Here is a 19,418-nt window from a genome sequence, read left to right as displayed (position 1 = left end):
CTCCGTGTCCCACTCGTACAGCTCATCTAGACACGGCAATACAAGTAATCCCGCAGTGCTTGCCCGCCTACAGATGCCTACCCTGTAAAACCCATTACGTACCCGTCGCCGATGCAAGCCTCACAAGCCTCGCACTCACACGCAAGACGCGCCATGCGACACGCGCGGAATTGACTCGCATCAAGGACAGTATTCAGCTTGATCATGCTTGAGCTCGGTGTCCATTTCTGTCAATTGTCTTTGTTGGTCGCAACACACAGAAATTCACGTCAGATAATACACACACCACCAGCGAGCGGGTAAGGACTCTGTGGCCTTGGATATCAGCCAACCAGCCCATTCATCCAAGGTTCCCCCCCGCTGCTACTTCAACTCATGGGATCCCCCAGCTGGATGCTCGTTTGCTTATCCCCTCACTCCCTCTCGCGAATCAACCTTTGAGACCATCAAAAGGTCCCCCCCTCTCCTCTCCTCCCCGCCCCAACGGCGGACCCTGCTGCTTTGGAATAACCATAACACCATGCATGCTCCATCCAGCGAATGAAGCCTGCCTGCTTCTCTCCACACTTGCTTGTCCTGCTGCTGCCAGCCTCTCTCTCCACCCGGGGTTTGAGTCGAAATTTAGTCACCATCACCCACCTCCTTCAAGTCCGGCCCGGTTCGACAGCAAGACGCCTCGCAGCCACAGCAGCAACAGTGACATTGGATGCGTGGATATTTTTTTTTCGTCCCTCGGCTCTTGAGCTCGCTTGCTACGCTACCTACAGTAGCTTGTTAGTCTATCGCCAAGTCTAGGCTTATACATGGCTTGCCAGTTGCTACTACCACCAACTTGGCTAGTCTCGTCTCTGCTCTGACCTCTCTCTCGGCCGATCTCGTACGTCCGCTCCAACAAGAAGATCCATGTCAATTTCTCTCGACATGTTCTGTTTGATAATCCATCCCATATACAGTACTACTCTCTTCCAACATGTCCTTGTTTCGTCAGCATCAGACTCGACCCCCTCCCCTCGCCGGCCTCGCCCGACCGGATCCTTCCGGCTACACTCTTCTCCTCCACATCCAGATTTAGAGATAGATTGGCTCAGGTTTATGCTTACACAACACCAGCCAAACATGCGTCGTGTCTCTGTATCAGGCTCACTTAGGTTACGACACCCGGTAGGGATCATGCATCGAGGTTTGTATCTTGCTTGTTTGGAATCTCTAGTACAACACAACATGTAATCCATCGCATGTACCTTGGGCAGAGCGAGGCGGCCCAACGAGACGTGAATGAGTAGTAACAGCAGTTACACAGCAACGAACAAGGTCGCCGTCAAGGAAACCCTGACGTTGTGCTGATCCGCCACTCCCTCCTCGTCACTCTGAGCCACCATCGCCATCAAAAGACCCATCAAACCCCTACCACGACAACTCCCATATTCCTTGCAATCACACTTGATGAGACATATCTGTGTCCCAATGACGTGCCTTTTTTCTTCTTTTTTTTTGTCCCTTTTTTGTTTTGTGAGTTTGATTGTCCAAGTCTTCTGCCCATGCATCCATCATCTTCAACTCTCCCCAGCAATGACGAGACAACAAAAGTCAAGAAACTCCAATGCCCTTCCCTTTACCGCCGGATGCAATCACTCACTCTTTGAATGTCTTGTGCGAGTTCAGTCTGTTCGCCTGCATCCATGCCCTTGCTCTCTCATCTCATCTTCTCCTCTCGCTTCCCCGCACAATTTCGTGCGCTTAAATGAGACAGCCTCCATGTCCATCCGTCCACTCAGCTCTTCTTCAACTTGGCTCAGTTGTCTCCGCTCAAACGCCACGCTGCATTTCGTAGATACAAAGGAAATTTCAAGAAATAATGGGCAACAACAACAGAAACATCCGTCATCTTCCATGCCAAAATACTGCAACATGCCCCGTTTCTAACATGTTACAGCTGCTGCGTCGCCTTGCCTTGCCCGACCTTGCTGAGAGATCGTCATCTCCCAGCCGGCCTTGGTGTCGCCTCATCGTCTTCACCGCCGTCGCCATCCACCCGCGTCGTCGTCAACGGCCGGGGTGTAGCGTCCACGCTGTCAGCCCCGTCCTTGTCACTTCCGTCTGTCTCCCCTTCCTTCTTGGATCCCCCCTCAGGTGGTGTCTGTGCTGTCGCTTCTGGCGCAAGCACTCCACCGTCGAGTAGTCCCATCTCCATCTCCTTGGATGGCGTCGTCACAACTTGTGTCACAGCCTCGGGAGTGCTCTCTGATCCCATCGTCAAGCTGTCGTGGCTATTTGCCCGCATCATCTCGATCCCTAGCTTTGAACTGGGGAGGTTTGTCTTTCCCAGGATCTGCTGGCTGTTGCGTGCGAGCGACTTCTCCCTTCCGCTCCCGAGTTCCTCGTCCTCATCATCGGCGGACTCGGTACCATCTAGCGCTCTTTGCTCCGATCCGTCCCTCTTTCCCTTAAGCTTATCGCTAGCTCGTGGTCGGTGCTCCATTTGTGCCGGTGCTGACTGCTGCGCTAGAAGTTGGGGCATTGCCTTCCTCGATACCTCAATCATGTCGCCATCCGTTGTGATGTTCAGACCCCCTTCGTCCCAGTCGTTCGTTGCCTTGCGACTGATGACGACTGGCACTTCGTCTGTCGTCACTGATTCCGAGTCGCCAAACAGGGACGAGCTGATCGAATCTTCACGGCTCGACATCATCGCTGTCCCAAGGCGTCCCGCGAAGATGGATGAGCCCGACGTCGGGCTGTCCTCTACACGCGCATTGGCTTTCCTGATCCCCATGGGCACCGGTCGGACCATGCCAAGAGATGAACCTTGTCCCGGGGATTCAGGTCGCCATTGGCATAACCCTCGAAGCACTTCCGTCAGCTTCGATGAGCTGATGGGCTTCTCAATCAGTGAGTCAAAGTAGTGAGGCGCCTGAAGCTCCTTGAGATATGCCGTGATGGCAACGATTGGCGTGTGTGAGTTGGCATTCTTTGTCTCCCGGATCATCCGTGCTACGTCGGCTCCGTTAATCTGTGGCAACTGATACTCGAGGAAGATCACATCGAACTTGATCTCGCTCATCGAGTAACGGACTGCCTCGGACCCGTTTGGTACGGATATGGTTCGGCATCGTAGCTTCTCCAGTAGCTTCTCCATGACCATACGTGACACTGGATGATCCTCGCAGATCAAGACATCCAATGGCCGGAAGGTAGGTCCAGCATCAAAAGCAATCTGAGATAGTCGCCTTGAGCTCTGTCTGCGTCGCTGTACCCTAAGCAGGGCGTTGTGCTTCTCGCCTTCATTGTCTGACGAAGACGGAGACATGTCGAACACCTGGCTTCTGCGATTGCGATGATGATGCAAAATGTCTGTCGCAACGGGACTGCCGTCTTGGGATTGTGAGCCCACTGTAAGTGACCTCGATCGTCCTGCCGACGAATTGCTTGACTGTCGTGGTGTTGAGATGGACTTCTGGGGCGATAGGGATAGGGGAGGTGGTGCCGTTCCACGGCCCTTGGCAGGGGACGAGGTTGTTGCTGCAACAGTGGTGGCAGCCTTCTGCAAGCTCGGAGGCACCTTAGGAACCTCAAATGCCGAGCTGGCCTGCAGAGATGCGGCTGTCGATTGGTGAGAGAGGCTTGAGGAGTTGCTTGACGCCTTTCGTCGTCCATCCGTCCCTTGTCCAGCCACAAATGAGACGAGCAAGGGAGATGATGGCTGAGAGGCCCGGCTTGGAGAGGCGTTTGTGAAGCCAGATGGCGACTGTGCTCGGGTTGTCGCCTTGGCATTGGAAATGGTCCTCGAAATAGGGTTCGACATCACGGGGCTGCCTTCGAGTGAAGGTGCAGGAGATATCACGCTGCTTGCAGCTCCGGGGCTAACGGAGGTTTGCTTGCTCTGTGCGGCGAGAGCTTCGGCTCGCAGCTTTTGGATGACATCCTTGTTGGCCTTCTCTAGCACAGGAAGATTCTTGAATGAAAATGATCCAAAGTCGTCCATCGCTACTGGTTCACTCAGGCGCCTCGACTTGAGGTCGCGTACATGAGGAGGGATGTGCAGCGGCATGAGCTTCCGACTGATCGAGTTGACCTGCGACCGAACTCGTGACAATGCGTCATGAGGGCGCTCAGCATACTCGGAGCCGGCAGTTGAAGATGGTGGTGATGTCTGGTCCTCCATCTCCTCCGCAAAAGACTGCAAGACTGCACCTCTGGCATCAAAGTACTCCGTATCCTCAGGGTTCTCTGGCTGAGGCACAAACTGAGCCTCATCCTCAAGGAGCGTGTCCCAGTTCACTTCATCGAACCAGGGATGCTTCCGGATTTCTTCACCACCAGACTGAAACTTGTCCTCGCGATTAGAGCCCAACCGCTGGTGGGGTTCCATACACAACAGCTTGTTGATAAGATCCTTGGCCTCCTCAGACACCAGCTCACACTCGTCCTCGTCTGGCCATTGAATCTTTCGCGCCAGGATGTTCTCAAAGACTTCCTCAGCCTCGCTAGCATGGAAGGGGGGAAACCGTAGAGAAACTCAAAGAGAATACAACCAACAGACCACCAATCACTAGTTTCGTCCTGCTTGTCACCTTTGATGGTTTCAGGGGCCAGGTAGTCTGGCGTGCCCACGAAGCGTCGGTTGGTATCTTCGGGGTTGAATAAGGCCATTGGAGGGGGCATCATGTTGGATGGTGGAAGGGAATTCCTGGTATGGCTGTCCATGCTGATTCTGGCATTTACGCTCGGTGGCAAATCCGGTGATCCTTGGGCAATGACTTCCTCATCCAGAGGTGATTTTATGCTGTTGGGCTGAGAGGCGGTCTCGGAATCGTTCAAGGAGAAGTTGGTAACCATGTGTGCGAGTGTCTCGCTGCCGCCACTATCACTTCGATGGGTGCCCGACACTCGACGTGGCTCCTGGGTGAGGTTGAAATAGGACGGCTGCCCTAAACTGCCAACTTCTGGTGTCATCTGGGGTGTTGCGCTGGGCGAATGAGCAGGCCCATGCAAGTCAAGCGAAGTAGATCGTGAGGATGCAATAGACGTAGATCGAGCAAAGGGCCCCTGCTTCAGCAAGTCTGGTGTCCCGTCCGAGTTCTCACTATTCAACGCCCGCTTCTGTCGGCCAACCAAACCCATACGAGAAAGGCCAAAGTCTGTGAGCTTGAGGTGGCCCTTCTGGTCAATGAGGAGGTTATCGGGCTTCAAGTCACGATGGATAATGCCGCGACTATGGAGGTGCTCGACACCCAAGACCACCTCGCCCAGATATTTCTTCACCCATTCTTCAGGGAGCCCGCCAAGAACTTTGATGAGTGAGGCGCAGTCGCCGCCATTCAAATATTCCATCACAAGATAGAGATAGTCCTTGCTTGAGAATGTCCAGTAGAGCTTGGCAACAAAGTCACTCTCTCCTTGCCACATCATGATGGCACGCTCGGCTTTGACGTTGCCGACCTGGTTCTTGGCAACCATGTCGGCCTTCTTGAGAACCTTGATTGCAAAGTACTCCCCTGTAGACTTCTTCTTGGAAAGGTAGACGCTGCCGAAAGCGCCCTTGCTGATGGGCTTGATAATCTCAAAGTCCTTGATTGAGGGCTGCGTTGGACGAGGCTGAGGAGGGGCACCGGCGCCCAAACGGGGTGAAGGTGGTGGTTTCATGACAAAGTCAGATATGGCTGCTGAAGACTGTCTTCTGTGATGTCTATGAGGGTGCGTGGCAGGGGAACTGAAATCGCTTCCAGGAAGCATGGGTGAAGCCTCTGGGGATACCATTCCTTCTTGAGACGTGGGGAACCCCGGGCCTTGATCCGCAAGGGGGAAGATGGTTGAGCTGGTCTGGAGGGGGATTCCTGGCGGTGAGGAGACGAAGTGCCAGGTAGAATGAGACTTCTCCGGTGACGTCTCCGTGTGCTTGCAGCACGTCGAAGGTCCCCAAACTCGGAGATGGGGGACTCGGTCCTGGGGGCGTTCCGAGATGCAACCGATGACGACCGGAAACTCCCTTCGCTATCGACAAGTTCGCCTTCTAGGTAAAGAGAGTCTCTGCGTGTGTCTCGCGCCTGAGCCCCTAGGTTGCTTAAGCCACCGAGATGGGACCTTGGGGTAGGGCACTCCTTCGGGCTGCTGGATCTGGTGGACGCAACGAACGAAGTCGGCCGTGAACGATTCTTCCTGTCGGAGATGTCCATCTGACGGAGGGCTGTAGCCAGGGCAGACGGGCTATTCAACGGCTCGGCAAAGTTCTCATTCTCGCGAGGCTCGGATGCAACAGACTGGGGAGGGTTAGACTCAGGGGGTAGAGTCTCGGGTAAAATCTCCTCGTTGTTCTCGACGACGACGTCTTCATCACAAACTTCGCATTGGTCGTACTCTTCTGGGCCCAGTTCTTCTCCCTCCTCTGTGGAATCTGTCAGGTCACCAGCGGCAATACGAGCTGCCTTCCTCAGTGCTTCGTCAATGCAGTCCTGGACGAGACACGCCAGCTCGATTCGAATACGCTCGGCATATTCGATGATCTTCCTGTGGCGAAAGACGGCATCGACCTTGTTTCGAGCGACCTTTTCCGTATCAGCACACAGAAGAGCCAGGCCCTGCTCCTGCTCCAGCGTGTTTGTACTTGGGGATTGCCATTGTAGAACCTGTGATATTCGTGATTCGGACTGCGGCGACTGGGTCCGGAACTCGCCGTTGTTGTGCTGTGTCGAAGATTCCTTGATGGCAGGAGTGCTGATCTCAATGGCAGTATCGCAGAGATCCATGAGGAGCTCGACAATTCGGGCCTGGGGTCGGCGAACGGCGAATGAGCGTGCCCTAGTATGCCCGAGTCCACCAGAACGCTCCCTTGATCGAGGCAAGGAGCTGCCAGGTGACGATTGTGTTGAAGGCGGTGGCCCGATAGGCAGGCCCTTGTACTCGGCAATGGGGAGCGAGGATTGGTCACCAGCCAATGATCGACTCTTGCGAGCCTCCAAGGCGTCGAGGACTTTAACGATAGAGTGTCGATGCTCAGTCAAATTCTCCTGGGCCATCTGTACATCCATCTCAGCTCGATGCTCCTGTAGACAGAGATCGGTATGCTTCTCAAACCACCAACGGGGAATCTGACGCTCGCAAATGCGGCAGAGGACCGGGGGTGGGGGGTCTTGTTGCTCGGGCTCATCAAGGCCACTCTCAGCAAGCTGAGTCAGATAGCTTGCCAAAACCTCAGCCCCAGAGCCTAACGAGTCGACAATGACATTGGGAAGGTCAATCTTGATCTCTCGAGGAGCGATCCAAGGACGCAGCATCCACATAATCTGTGAGGAATTGTCAGTATGCATGATTGGTAGTGCAAGGCCGGGTCCGTCTTACGTGGCTCTCACCACCCGAAACGCTGTCGTAAACCATGATTCCCTGGGCTTCAAGGTCGACAGTTTGTGGTTGCTGGTTCTCGGGGTCATCTTGGAGGTCGTCGATTGTAAGCAGCTTAGAGAGCGGTCCAAGCTGAACGGCAAAACGGACTCGGTGGCTTCGAGAGTCATCCTTCTTCATAGACTCGACAACCTCGGTGAAGACGTTCTTGTTGTCGCTGACTATCAAGTCGGAGATGGGGAGGCCGTTAACGGTCTCGAACTGTGTCCCCACAACGTCGGTCCATGACGGGCTGACCCATTTGATGGTGCCATCGAGATTGAGGTCGACGATGGTGTTTAGGGTCTGCTCGGCGGCTTCACGGAGCTCCTCGCGTTCTTCCCGGATGTCCTGGCTCAAAGATCTCTCCATGGCAGTGGCTTGTTGTGCTCTCAGAGAGGCGACGGCCGGGGGCGCCAGCGAGGCGCCCGACGGAGAGTCCATGGCGTCTCAAAGATGGTAACTGCTCGATTCGTCGGAGGAGGCAGTGTTGGGCGTTTCGTGGTTGTCGTCGGCCGTGGGGTATTCGGCCGGGTGCCCGGCGTGAGGGCAGCTGGTGAGCCAGCAAGAAGCACAAGTGGGGAGAGACTCGGGGTCTGGCAAGGGCGCCAGAACTACAGACCCGCGAGACTCGAAGACATGACTGAGGGCCGGCAGCGAGGAGGAACTCGGGCTGACGCTGTGGAAAGGCTTTTGGCCTGGGCCGTGGGAAAATCGATCGAGCTCGCTGGTGACAGTCTTTGAAGCGTCTGGAGCCGAGGAGAGTCTTGTGTGCGTAGAATGGGGACCCGAGAACGAGCGACGACCAAACGGACGACGTGGGTACCTTGCTCGGGCACAGGCAGGACGAATTGGCCTCGTTACTCGACGGGACGAGGATGGGGATCGTTCGGGATGGACTTGTCGACTATGGTGGAATCCGCACGAGTCGGTTCGAGTATTTGTTTGTCCGAGACGCTCAAGAGCCTGGGTCAAAGTCGCCGTTTAAGCCTTCGAAGGGGGAGAGAGACAAAGTTCAGACCAAGGCGCCTCACGATGCTCGCGTTCCTTCCTCTCATGATACAATAAGCGGGGAAGGAAGGCGCATAAGCCAATCACCGCCCACCACCACCGGGGGGCTAGCTCCTAGTTGTGCTGAGCTGCAGTGTTGCGGGCACCTTGTTGCAGCGCTTGCCCAGGCTGTGTAAGATGCGTGCTTTGTCACTTATCGTTCCAGGCCATGGATCCGTTAGCACTGCACCCAAGGAATCTCCATCAGCCAGTTGAGAATTTTTTTTTATTTTTTTTTTCGGTCGCTATTTTCGCCAACGCTGGTTTCTGCGGCAGTGTTTCTCCATTGTGTCAACGTTTCAGACATCAAGAGAATGGGCCCAGGACACGACAGGCAGGACCCCGATTTTTACCCAACCCCCTCCCCCTTCCCCTTCCCATGTTTGTTTTTGTCTTTTCTGTTATTAACCTCAACACTTGCTCGCAACCCTGAGGATTCTTCTTGATTCTATCATCCAATGCAAGAGAGGTTCCATCAGAGGAGAAAGGACAGCGCAGATGGACGAGGAATTGCTTCACCCCCCACGTGCCTCACGCACTGTAAGAGGACTCCTTTGTCCGTGACGATCGAGATTCCATGCCCAAATGGTCCACGCCTAGACTCCCTAACCCGTGGATGGAACCATCTCATGTGCAATGTGCCACAGCATACAGTACAGTACATTACATACACCACGGGAAGGAAGCGCAGCCACGATCTGCTCCGTCAAAGGACCTGACAGGAAAAGGTTTTGCCATCAGGTGCCTCGTCGGGGCTGCAGGACGGAAACACGAGGGAGTGCAAAAAACTGATGATCCCTTCTGGTTTCTCCCCCTCTCCGCCTTCTGTGGCCGCATCTGCACTCTCCCCCACCAATCGATGACCCAATGGCACCAATACTGCAACAGTCTCACCCTACTTGGTGCTTGTACCTTGGGGCGGCTGCTGCTGCTGCTGCTGCTGGGTCTGGGTAGATAACCAAGCTACAGCAATCCTCAACCCCCAAGTTTACCCTCCGTCGCCGACCGCCTCCAATGACCGTTGCCCCGAACTTGGGGCCATGGGTTGAGCCACCGGCCGACGAGCGGGCGTCTCGCGGAGACGGCCCGGACATGGCGAGACAGGCATCTTTCGTCAAGCCGCATTTGATTTATCCCTAGCTCGCTGCCGGTGGCTTTTGGGTGTGCTGGAGGTAGGTAATGGAGATTCCGTGATACTCTAATGCTAGCGAGCTCCAAATGAGTTCTTCATGCCATAACGACGTCAACCTTCAGCTACCAATTAGAACAAGACATTGAACCCGCTCATCAGCCGGGTCCCTCTTCTCTCATGCAATTCCCATTGCCCCCCTCGCATTGAAACCCCCTCTATGTCTGGTGTTGCTTGCCTCATTGCTTGCTTTTGGCCTCCGCGGGTTCTTGCTGCCTCCCTCCCTTCCATCTACGCGTGGTGGTGCAATGGATGTGCCAGGTTCCAGGTGCCGGTCAATACAACGCAACGCAACCATGGGTAGGTATTGTTTTGTTTCCCCCCTCCCCCTCCTCCCCAAGTGGTTGCTGCATAAGTTGTTTATGCCGTCTCCGTCTCCGTCTCCGTCCCCGTTCCCGGTCGAACGACTGGTTGGCCTGACCTGTCTTGTTATTGGGTACCTACATAGTACCTCTTGAGATCACGGACATGGATGGCTTCGTGAGTCACGCTGTTATTCCTCTCCAGACTCACCGCCGTCTTGCCTTTGGTCGTGCTTCTCCCCTCTGGTGGTCACCAGCTGCTCAGACTCCCGATCTGGACTATACGCTCGGATCAGAGTGATGGGTTTACTGCAGCAATGAGCTGATCTTGGTGCTGTTTTCCCCTCCCGCCCCCAGACTTTGACTGTTTCTTGACTGGCTTGCTTACTCAGGCGCGCACTTGTCTAGCCCTCCCGCCTGTCGCCTGTCCCCCTGACCAGCCCAGATGCGCAACCATCACCAACATTGCACCACTCTCCACCATCTCCCATCTATCCCAGGCCGCGCTCGGGACCTTGGGGCCCGTCTCCAGGGTTGCAGGGTAGCAGAGAGAGTCCCTTGCCTTGCCTTTGGTCTGTTGTACCTTGCCCACCTTGACTTCCATGCATCCATCCACATCAACTGCCGGTCGTCTCCAAACAATGCGCCTCATCACCGGCTTTCTGAAGGGATTGCCTCCGTCACATGCCCTGCAGCTCTGGCCACTTCCGACTATAACGCCCGTCTCTTATGGCGCCCCCAATGACGCCCGTCTGCACCCTGTAGCGAATCGACGCCTCGTTGCGGTCAGCCATTCCATTCCCTCCCACCATCCGCTCGAGACATTCATGCAGCAATGATGACAAAAGAGAGAACCGCTCTGTCCGTCTCCCGGGTAGCTCAGTCATGATCCATGTCATTCCAGATCACGTCCACTCTGTTCTGGTGTTTGGAAACAAGCTCTTGCTTGCATGTGGCATGACAACAGACGATTGAGGTGATGATATTGTTCATGTTGTTCGTATTGATTTACCGGTCCAGCCATTGCTCCTCCTGTGCCTCAAGAATCTTTCCCTTCTCCATCCACAGCTCCTCGAGCCATGCCGCCAGGTCCTCGTCCTTTGCCGGCAGCGACTCAATGGGGAAACGTCGAACATGCACGTGGAACTTGTACCCACCCTGTTCGCTGAGTCCTGGTGTGCTCAACGTCTCCCACATGGAGGGCGCCCTCTGGAAGGTCCCTTGATGCTGATAAGCAATGGTCAAGTCGTAGACGGCCTTGACGTGTGGCGCCTGTCGGAGGTGCTGGACCGTAGCAATGAAGCCCTTGGTGCGTGGGTAGAGCAGATTCCTGGGCTGCCGCCGATTTGCCAGTCTGCAAAAGTCGATCGACTCCTGGTACTTGGCTGGAGTGAAGCGGGTGCCCTCGCTGAAACTGATCAGCCCTGGGTTATGGAGTTAGTTTCATCTACGACGATCGACAAGCCGCCTCTCGATTCGATGGGCTTACATGTCGGAAAGGCCTTTTGGACCATGTCGGAAAAGACGTGATCAAGCTCGCTCTTGTCTCGGAGCCAGTTGCGGCTCACCAGCGGCATGCCCATGGCCCAGAGGCCCCATCCAAGAAAGGGAACAAAGCGCAGCTGAGCCTTGGCAAAGTAGCGACACCGGCCAAGCATGCCTGCCTTCATGGCCAGGGCCTGGATAAGATAGAAGTCGGACCAGGCGACATGGTTGGACACAACAATGGCTGACTCTCCGCGAGGTAGGGCATCACCAGAGATTGAAATGTGCGCTCCGTTGCCGCGCGTGAAGATGAGCTGTATCCATGCCCAGACAGACCGGGCAACCTGGGACGAGGCGTCGTAGACGAGTCGAGGGGAGAAGAGTTTCAGCGGCAGCAAAAGTGACAGAACGGTATCGGCCAAGAAGAGATACAGAACCCATGGGGCTGTCAGGACGATGCCTCGCATGTGGTTGCGTAAAGTACTGCTGCTTTGGGCCATTACAGCAATCCAGCCGGAGCCTTCTATTCACGCATCGTCGTGGGAAGAATCATTGATTGTAGTGTAGTGACTCGACGGCGCCTCAATCTTTTAGAGGTTCTACTTGTCTTGCAAGTGCAAATGGATGACGACATTCATTCCCGATGAAGCCGTCTCGCGGAGTGTATCATTGGCCGGTTGATGGCCTCAGCTGAAGGGCGAGACGTCTCTCTGATTGACATTGTCACTGACAGGCACATGTCAACTCAACACGCGATACAGCCTCAGACCTGTCTCATCTGTGTCTTGTACAGCAGTCGACTGTCTTATCTTGACAGCCCAGGTCGAGGCGGCAACGTCACAACACGTTCCTGAAGCCCCCCTGGCGCAGCGTCCCCATAAATACCCGGAGGCGAGTGAGGCCTACCCTATTGCCCAGGAATTCGGCAACGAGGCTTGTAGGCAGGTATGGCTTTTTGGAACCCTGTTTCTTGAACCCGATGCATTTCTTTCGACGCCCAGTGATTCTTCGGTGAAACCCATGATTAGTTTCTGTGAAGGCGGATGCCAATCTCTGTTTTCCGCATCAGGCTTAGACGTGATAGAGAAGTACAAGTTGCACCTGTCGGAGTTTAAGGGCGGAGAATGCGGGGATTTGCATTGATCATCTGAGACGAGCCACAGAACTCGCTCAATCCTTACAACTTGAACAACATTATTGTAAACTGCTTGTGAAGGGACCGACCTGTGCGATGCAGTGTCCCTTTATCCCGTCTACATCCATCTGATAAGCACATTTGGCTGGTTGTGCACCGTCATCAACGCCTCAGGCACCCCCATCTCAGCCAACTCCGGCTTACCTTGGGCGGAAGCTCCTCCTTGGCGAATCAGACTCGACCTTACTAAGCCATCGACGGCCTCCCCATTCCCAAGCGCCTGCCTGAGGTTCTAGAACCCCCGACACAATCATCGGTTCTCCCGAGCAACCAGCATCTTTCTCAAATCATTGCATCAACCCAGCCATATACCATTGAACCATCGCTTCCAGTACCTTGCACCTGTCAACTCTTGCAGCACATACTTCAGGGTTGTCTTCTTAGCTTCCTCCGCACCGGGCTGTGCCCTCGGGGCATATCGCATTTCGGGAATTGGAATTAGTCACCAGTGACGACACAGTCAGTATCTCCGGCTCTGACCATAGATGACCAAGCCACGGCTCTTTCGTCAGCCGCTGGCTTCCATCAGCTCTTCAAAACTGACCAATTCCTCAGCCATCTCAAAGGATTACGAGTCTCGTCACTCAGACGTGACCAAGCATGGCGACCTTCAACTCCCATCTTGGAGTAACGGAGCGTGACCTTTCCTCATCATTGTCACCGGAGCGAGCGGCCCCGAGCTCAGAGGATGACAGGACTGGGGGCTCTACTCTAGATCCAGAATTTTACAAGAACCTTGCCGACAAGAGGACAACGCGTGGTAAGCATCTGAGTGATTTCATCTGACGTGATCCTTCCCGAGTCTAATAGCACGCGGTCTCAGAGGGGAACCCGCCCAAGAAGCGTGGACCTAAGCCGAATAGTAAACCTGCTCTCACAAGACGCCAAGAACTAAACAGGCAGGCTCAGCGGTATGTTGACCGAGCTCAGTGTAAAACCCTCACCTGACTTTGTATCTCACCTTTTAGAACTCACCGAGAGAGAAAGAGCTCTACATCAAGGCACTAGAAGATGAAGTGCTCAGGCTCAAAGAGGTCTTTAGCAACGTGTCTCTGGACCGAGAGAGACTAGCCGACGAGAACAAGCGTCTGCGGGACCTCTTGACCCAGGCCGGACTTCACTATGGCAGCCCATACGCTGCAGGGAGCTCTACGAGCCAAGGCCCTGGTTCGTCTACTCCCCTGACCTCGCGGTCAACTGCACCGTCAGTTTCTTCACCGATCCAGCTACCTTTGGCTGTCAACCAAGGCAACACGTCTGGCCAGCAACAGCATGACACGCATCACACCCTAAATCGGGGAGGTGCTGACATGGAGCAGGCAGGCATTGATTTCGTTTTAACGTACGATAAGTCCTCTTCGAAGACTTCCCAATGATACTCCCGTATGAACCCATGCGAGTTTCGTGTGCTTTGGCAAGTCACGATATAAGACCAGCTGGCTAACTGTCTGTAGCCTCGAGAGACCTTGCATGACACATATCCAGTACATGGTCGAGAGATCCGCCGAGCATGACGGAGAACCATGTGGCCATGCACTTATGGCATCGTGCCCCCGGCCCGTCCCCAGACTCGATGCTTGGCTGTCCATTTGGGAAAACTCACGTTCCGTTAGGCAGCGAGCTAAACCAAAAGACATGGGAGGTGCCGAGGGCCGACCTTGCAACTCTACTAAATCTCAGCAAGAGCTTGGATCTAGATGGTGAAGTGACTCCCATCATGGCGTGGGTTATGGTCATGTCCCACCCCAAGGTGATGGAGCTCTCGGCGGAGGACTTTCGGAAGCTCGGAGAGGAGCTTGTCCGAAAGGTGAGGTGCTACGGGTAAGTCGATTCTAGTGTGGTGACTCTTTGGAAGATGCTGACCCGATGGTATAGTTTTGGAGCCGTGATGGAGGAGTTTGAAGTGCGAGATGCTATGGATAGTGTGCTCGGAGGTAAGGACACGGTGATGTGCGGATAGATGTGTTGGTTGGTTGTTGATAATCGGGTTATACTCTTGATATGTTTTATGGCGGTGCTAAGGTGCGGTGATACCATGTTAATTTGTCTGAGGATGGGATGAGATGCAGGAGATTGGTGTTCAAAGATATATATACTCGACTCTTCTGATGCTATTCTCGAAGCCAACTGTGGCTTGACGTGGCTGAAGCGCACACAACGCGGGGCTTGTGATATTTTTTTCGTGCCCCACACTGAAGGCCCTCCACCCCACCACAAATTCATCGTCAAAGTCCAAATTCAAGCATCGCCTCGAACCGAGCGACCCAACTCCCCTCCCCCACCCTCCGTTCTCGACCTCCATCGAAAATAATCATTCAAGATGGGCGACTCTCTCGACTACGTCAAGATCTGCGAAAGCTGCCCCCCGGCGACGGATGGGGTCCCTCGGTCACCACCGAGACCACCCTCAACGGCGTGCCCTATGCGCCCTTCTCCAAGGGTGACAAGCTGGGCCGCATGGCTGACTGGACTGCCGAGGGCAAGGACCGTGAGCGTGGTGGACGAGCGCAGTACAACAGGAACTATAGAGGTAGGCTATTATCCTCAGTCTTGGATGGAACCGTGGTTTATATGTCATACAGATCAGCAAGTTTACGGCTCCAGCCACGCCGTCACCTTCAATGCTCCTCCCGCCGAGGACGAATCCACCTTCTCCGTCGTCAGCAACGTCCGAGACTCGACCAAGACAAGATACGGCCGCGGTGCCGTCTTCACCCGTGGCCGTGGCCGTGGACAAGGCCAGGCCGGCGGCGCCCGAGGCGGACGGACCCAGTTCCAGAGGACCGGCGCCGGTGGCCGACAGGGATACGGCGGCTACGACCGTGGCGGCCGGTCCAACACTGGCGCTCGTGGTCGCCGCTTCGGCTGGAAGGACTATGACAAGCCTGCTCGCAACCGCGATGCCAGCATCAACGTCAAGGCCGAGTGGAAGCTGCTTGAGGAGATTGACTTTAACCGCCTGGCCAAGCTGAACCTCGACACCGACGACGGCGAGGATATCGACGACTACGGTTTCCTCTACTACTACGACCGCTCCTACGACAAGCAACCCGTCAAGGGTGCCGAGAGGAAGCTCACCCCCATCGACCGAGCCGCCTACAACGTCACCACCTCTTCCGATCCCGTTATCCAGGAGCTCGCCGAGAAGGACGAGGCCACCATCTTTGCCACCGACAGCATCCTCTCCATGCTCATGTGCGCGACCCGCTCCGTGTACCCCTGGGATATTGTCATTTCTCGACACGGCAACAAGGTCTTCCTGGACAAGCGCGATAATGCCGCTCTCGACATGGTGACGGTCAACGAGAACGCCATCGACGCTCCCCTGGATGCCGCCGACGGCAGCAAGGACACCATCAACCAGCCCAACGCCCTCGCCGAGGAGGCCACCTACATCAACCACAACTTTGCCAACCAGGTCGTCCACGAGAGCGACTCGTCCAAGGTCACCATGGCCCACGCCAACCCCTTCTACAACTCCTCCGAGGACACCGACCCCCCTGCCAGCAAGGCCTACAAGTACAGGCGGTTTGACCTGTCGACCAACGAGGAGGAGCCCGTCCACCTGATCGTGCGAACCGAGGTGGACGCGGTGCAGAAGAACGCCATCAGCGGCGACGACCAGCTCGTCAGCATCCACGCCCTCAACGAGTTCGACAGCAAGGCCCAGGGCAGCGGCGGCGCCCTCGACTGGCGCAGCAAGCTCGTGACCCAGCGCGGTGCCGTCGTGGCTACCGAGATGAAGAACAACAGCTGCAAGCTCGCCCGATGGACGGTGCAGAGCATCCTGGCCAAGGCCGACTTTATGAAGCTTGGGTATGTTACTCTGGCCCTTTTCTTGAAACACCCTTTACTGACATTGATGACAGTTTCGTCTCTCGTCTGAACCCCCGCTCCAACGACAAGCACGTCGTCCTGGGCGTTGTCGGCTGGAAGCCCCGCGACTTTGCCAACCAGATGAACCTGTCCCTCAACAACGGTTGGGGTATCGTGCGCACCATTGTCGACATGTGCCTGAGCAGCCCCGATCAGGAGGCCAAGTTCGTCCTGGTCAAGGACCCCAACAAGTCCATCCTCCGCCTGTACGAGGTGCCTACCGGCAGCTTCGACGAGGACGACGAGGAAGAGGTGGAGGAGCCTCAGGGCGACGACGAGTAAGGGGGAGAGAAGGCGAAACCGTGGAGTTGGGTTTGTGGGTTATTGCTTCATGACAACGATGATGATCATGGCCGGGATGGAACTGGGAACCAAAAGGAATGAGATTGCAGCTAGTCCCCATGCTCTTAATGATTTGAAGCAGCGGATGCCATCTCCATCATGTCCTGTATAAGGTTTTCTTTTTTTGGGCTGCAGTTGCAGCGCGGTATCAAAAGAATACGTGATTTTACTTTTTACGTGACGACATTTGCTGGTGTAGCATGTGAGTTGGTTGAAATTGAGTCTATTCGAGTGAGGGTTAAGGTTGACTCTTGGAGACCCAATCAGAGACAGAGGGATGGAAAGTAAACTAGAGAGGTAGAATACATGTGATAATGCTGATAATCAGCTGCCTTGACCGAGAGTATCCTGGTCTGAGGTATCCTGCCCTCAAAGTCGTTATTAGCAACCCATCCAATCGATTCCGTCCTTCCTAGTTTGGCGACACTCATAGAAAGTGCCTCGAGAAGCCAGTATCATGGCCATCGTCCTCACTCCCCTCGAGTGTATGAACCAAAGGCAGGCGATAGGCTAGATGGTTCGTGACGGGCTGGTCCGCGCCCTGGCCTTGAGATAATGCCACCCCGGATTAATGGAGGTCAAAATAGTCCTCGTATCGCCGTGGAGGTCCTGCTGGCTCGTGCTGCAGAGCGTAAGGGGACATGAAAAATGGCATGCTCATGTCAGGGCTCATGTCAGGCAAGACTCTTGGAGTAGAGCGTACCCGACTGGGGGACTGTGGAAACGATGCTGGGGCCACAGCTATAGAAACAAGAGCATAGTTGGAGAGGTCCGGGTAATACAGGCCAGATCCCGAGGCAGGCGTGTATGGGGAGCCATGTGGTTGCCAGCTGCTGGACGAAGTCTGGTGCGAGGGCATCGGAAGGTTGGCCGTGGGCTGCTGCTGGTCATGATACGTAGGCTGGTTGACAGGATACGCCGAGGAAGCAACGCCATTCTGGGAAGACTGCATTTGATCATACTGGTGTCCAGTTTGGGGCTGGTCAAACATGTCGTTCCACGAGTTTGGGTTCTGGGAAAATGTCAGTTGAGAACGTCGTATGCAAGTCAAGGTATCTCTGCAAGTACCTCAGCAGTTGCGGGACCGGAGCCATGGTAGGCAGAAGAACCCTGATGATCCTGTTGATGTTGGCCCGGAGGTTGACTGAAAGCATTGTTCCATGAGGACGGGTCCTGATGCGTTGTTAGTTGAATAGATCCTGAATACAAGTCAAGGTGCCACTGCAAGTACCTCGCTGCTTGCGAGAGCAACGCCGTGATAACTGGAAGAACCATTAAGATACGCTCGGTGTTGACCTGGTGGTTGGCTGAATTGATAATTCCAATTATTTTCTGTCTCTGTCTAGATGTTGGTTAGTTGAATGCCACACGAAGACTGGACGCATCTCTGGCAGTACCTGTTCGATAGCAGACGAAACATGAGGCTGGATATGGGCGTATCCATTGTTCCCTTGGTAGTCCCTAATGATGACAGGCCCGCCACGCTCACCCCGAGGAGTGTGATCAAACCTCTCTCCAATACTGGATCTTTCGGGGGTAGAGGGTGTGGAGTTCGATGGTGATGCCGTGTCGCGAGGAGTAACTCCCCCGAACTGTCCTCTCTCTTGAGACAGTGGCGCTGCTGAGGTTCCCACCGAGACAGCTGCCGAAGAACTGGCGAATCTAGATCTCGCTCTGGAGGCCCTGTTCTTCAACGGTCGGCCACTCTTGTTGTGCTGATTCCAATCAACACGGTCGGCATCGAGTTGGTGACGACGATCCAGTCGCCCGGCGTCAAAGCACTCTTGGCAAATGGAAAGACCACAATCGCGACACTGCTGAAGAGTTCCTCGGCTGCCACGCTGGCAGAAGTCGCACTTGGCCATGGCGGTCGTGGTCGAGGTCCAAGTAGCATGCAGCATAGGAGATACCAACTCCCCCCACTCTGGATCCGAGGGGCCATCAGTGGGAGCTTCTACGGTGTGCGACGATTGTCGGTCGAGCTCCATGTCCATGATGATTGTGTCAGCAGGAGAGTTGACGACCTCGGGAGTGTCCTCCCCCATGGTTGGTGAGGGAGCCATGAGTAGCGAGAGGCGATCAATAGAGATGTTGACAACGGAGAGAAGAGAATAGAATGAATCTGGGACGGTAGAAACACCAAAGTATGGTGGGAGAGAAATAGGATAGAAGAAGAAGAGCCTGATAGGCGTAGCAAATTTGGAAAGGGCGATGGGGCAAGAGGCTGCCTACCGGTAGAAGCGATGAAGTGGAGGAGGGAAAGAGGAGACACTCGATCCTCACGGGAGAAGAAAGCGACCGGAAGCGATAAACAGGCCCCCTTGCGGGAGACTGTATGTGAGAGAAACCACTACTGAAAACGCAAGGCAGTCAGCGCAGGTGAATGGAAGCAAGCGGGGAGTATTGTGATTAGGTGACGGGGGTTTGGGTGATTCAATGACTGGGCTGTGAACGTAGGAGAGAGGGAGGGAGCGACGAAGAGAAATACCAACGAGACCCGGCACTCAAGAAACCCCTCGGTTGGTGTCGGAGGGACGAGGGGGTGCTCGTTCAAAAGAGAGCACCTGTTTAGAGGACAGTACACCCAAGAGACAACGCCCAGATT

The 19,418-nt window shown here is 55.0% G+C and overlaps 4 protein-coding genes across 4 annotated transcripts; 1 reads left to right on the top strand and 3 right to left on the bottom strand.

The window, feature by feature from the left end:
* Positions 1-1,975: 1,975 nt before the first annotated feature.
* On the bottom strand, positions 1,976-7,818 carry MRS44_000544 (uncharacterized protein; the record flags this gene model as incomplete). Its single annotated transcript, XM_065624095.1, has 4 exons — positions 1,976-4,484; positions 4,541-5,710; positions 5,755-7,280; positions 7,336-7,818. The coding sequence occupies 4 exons, from the start codon at positions 7,816-7,818 to the stop codon at positions 1,976-1,978; spliced, it is 5,688 nt and encodes a 1,895-aa protein (XP_065479814.1).
* Positions 7,819-10,923: 3,105 nt separating this feature from the next.
* Positions 10,924-11,900, bottom strand: MRS44_000543 (uncharacterized protein; the record flags this gene model as incomplete). Its single annotated transcript, XM_046267728.2, has 2 exons — positions 10,924-11,339; positions 11,405-11,900. 2 exons carry the CDS (start codon positions 11,898-11,900, stop codon positions 10,924-10,926), a joined length of 912 nt encoding a protein of 303 aa, XP_046139217.1.
* Positions 11,901-13,195: 1,295 nt separating this feature from the next.
* Positions 13,196-16,753, top strand: MRS44_000542 (uncharacterized protein; the record flags this gene model as incomplete). Its single annotated transcript, XM_065624094.1, has 8 exons — positions 13,196-13,355; positions 13,499-13,506; positions 13,564-13,937; positions 14,081-14,416; positions 14,471-14,529; positions 14,943-15,125; positions 15,178-16,411; positions 16,465-16,753. The coding sequence occupies 8 exons, from the start codon at positions 13,196-13,198 to the stop codon at positions 16,751-16,753; spliced, it is 2,643 nt and encodes an 880-aa protein (XP_065479813.1).
* Positions 16,754-17,381: 628 nt separating this feature from the next.
* On the bottom strand, positions 17,382-18,858 carry MRS44_000541 (uncharacterized protein; the record flags this gene model as incomplete). Its single annotated transcript, XM_046280726.1, has 4 exons — positions 17,382-17,825; positions 17,882-17,986; positions 18,045-18,155; positions 18,211-18,858. The coding sequence occupies 4 exons, from the start codon at positions 18,856-18,858 to the stop codon at positions 17,382-17,384; spliced, it is 1,308 nt and encodes a 435-aa protein (XP_046139220.1).
* Between the last annotated feature and the right edge of the window lie 560 nt (positions 18,859-19,418).

Source organism: Fusarium solani, assembly GCF_023522795.1.
Source record: "Fusarium solani strain SB1 chromosome Unknown bctg00000000, whole genome shotgun sequence".
NCBI classification, from domain to species: Eukaryota; Fungi; Ascomycota; class Sordariomycetes; order Hypocreales; family Nectriaceae; genus Fusarium; species Fusarium solani.
Note: the sequence above shows the minus strand (reverse complement) of the source record. Positions and strands in the feature narration are given on the sequence as shown.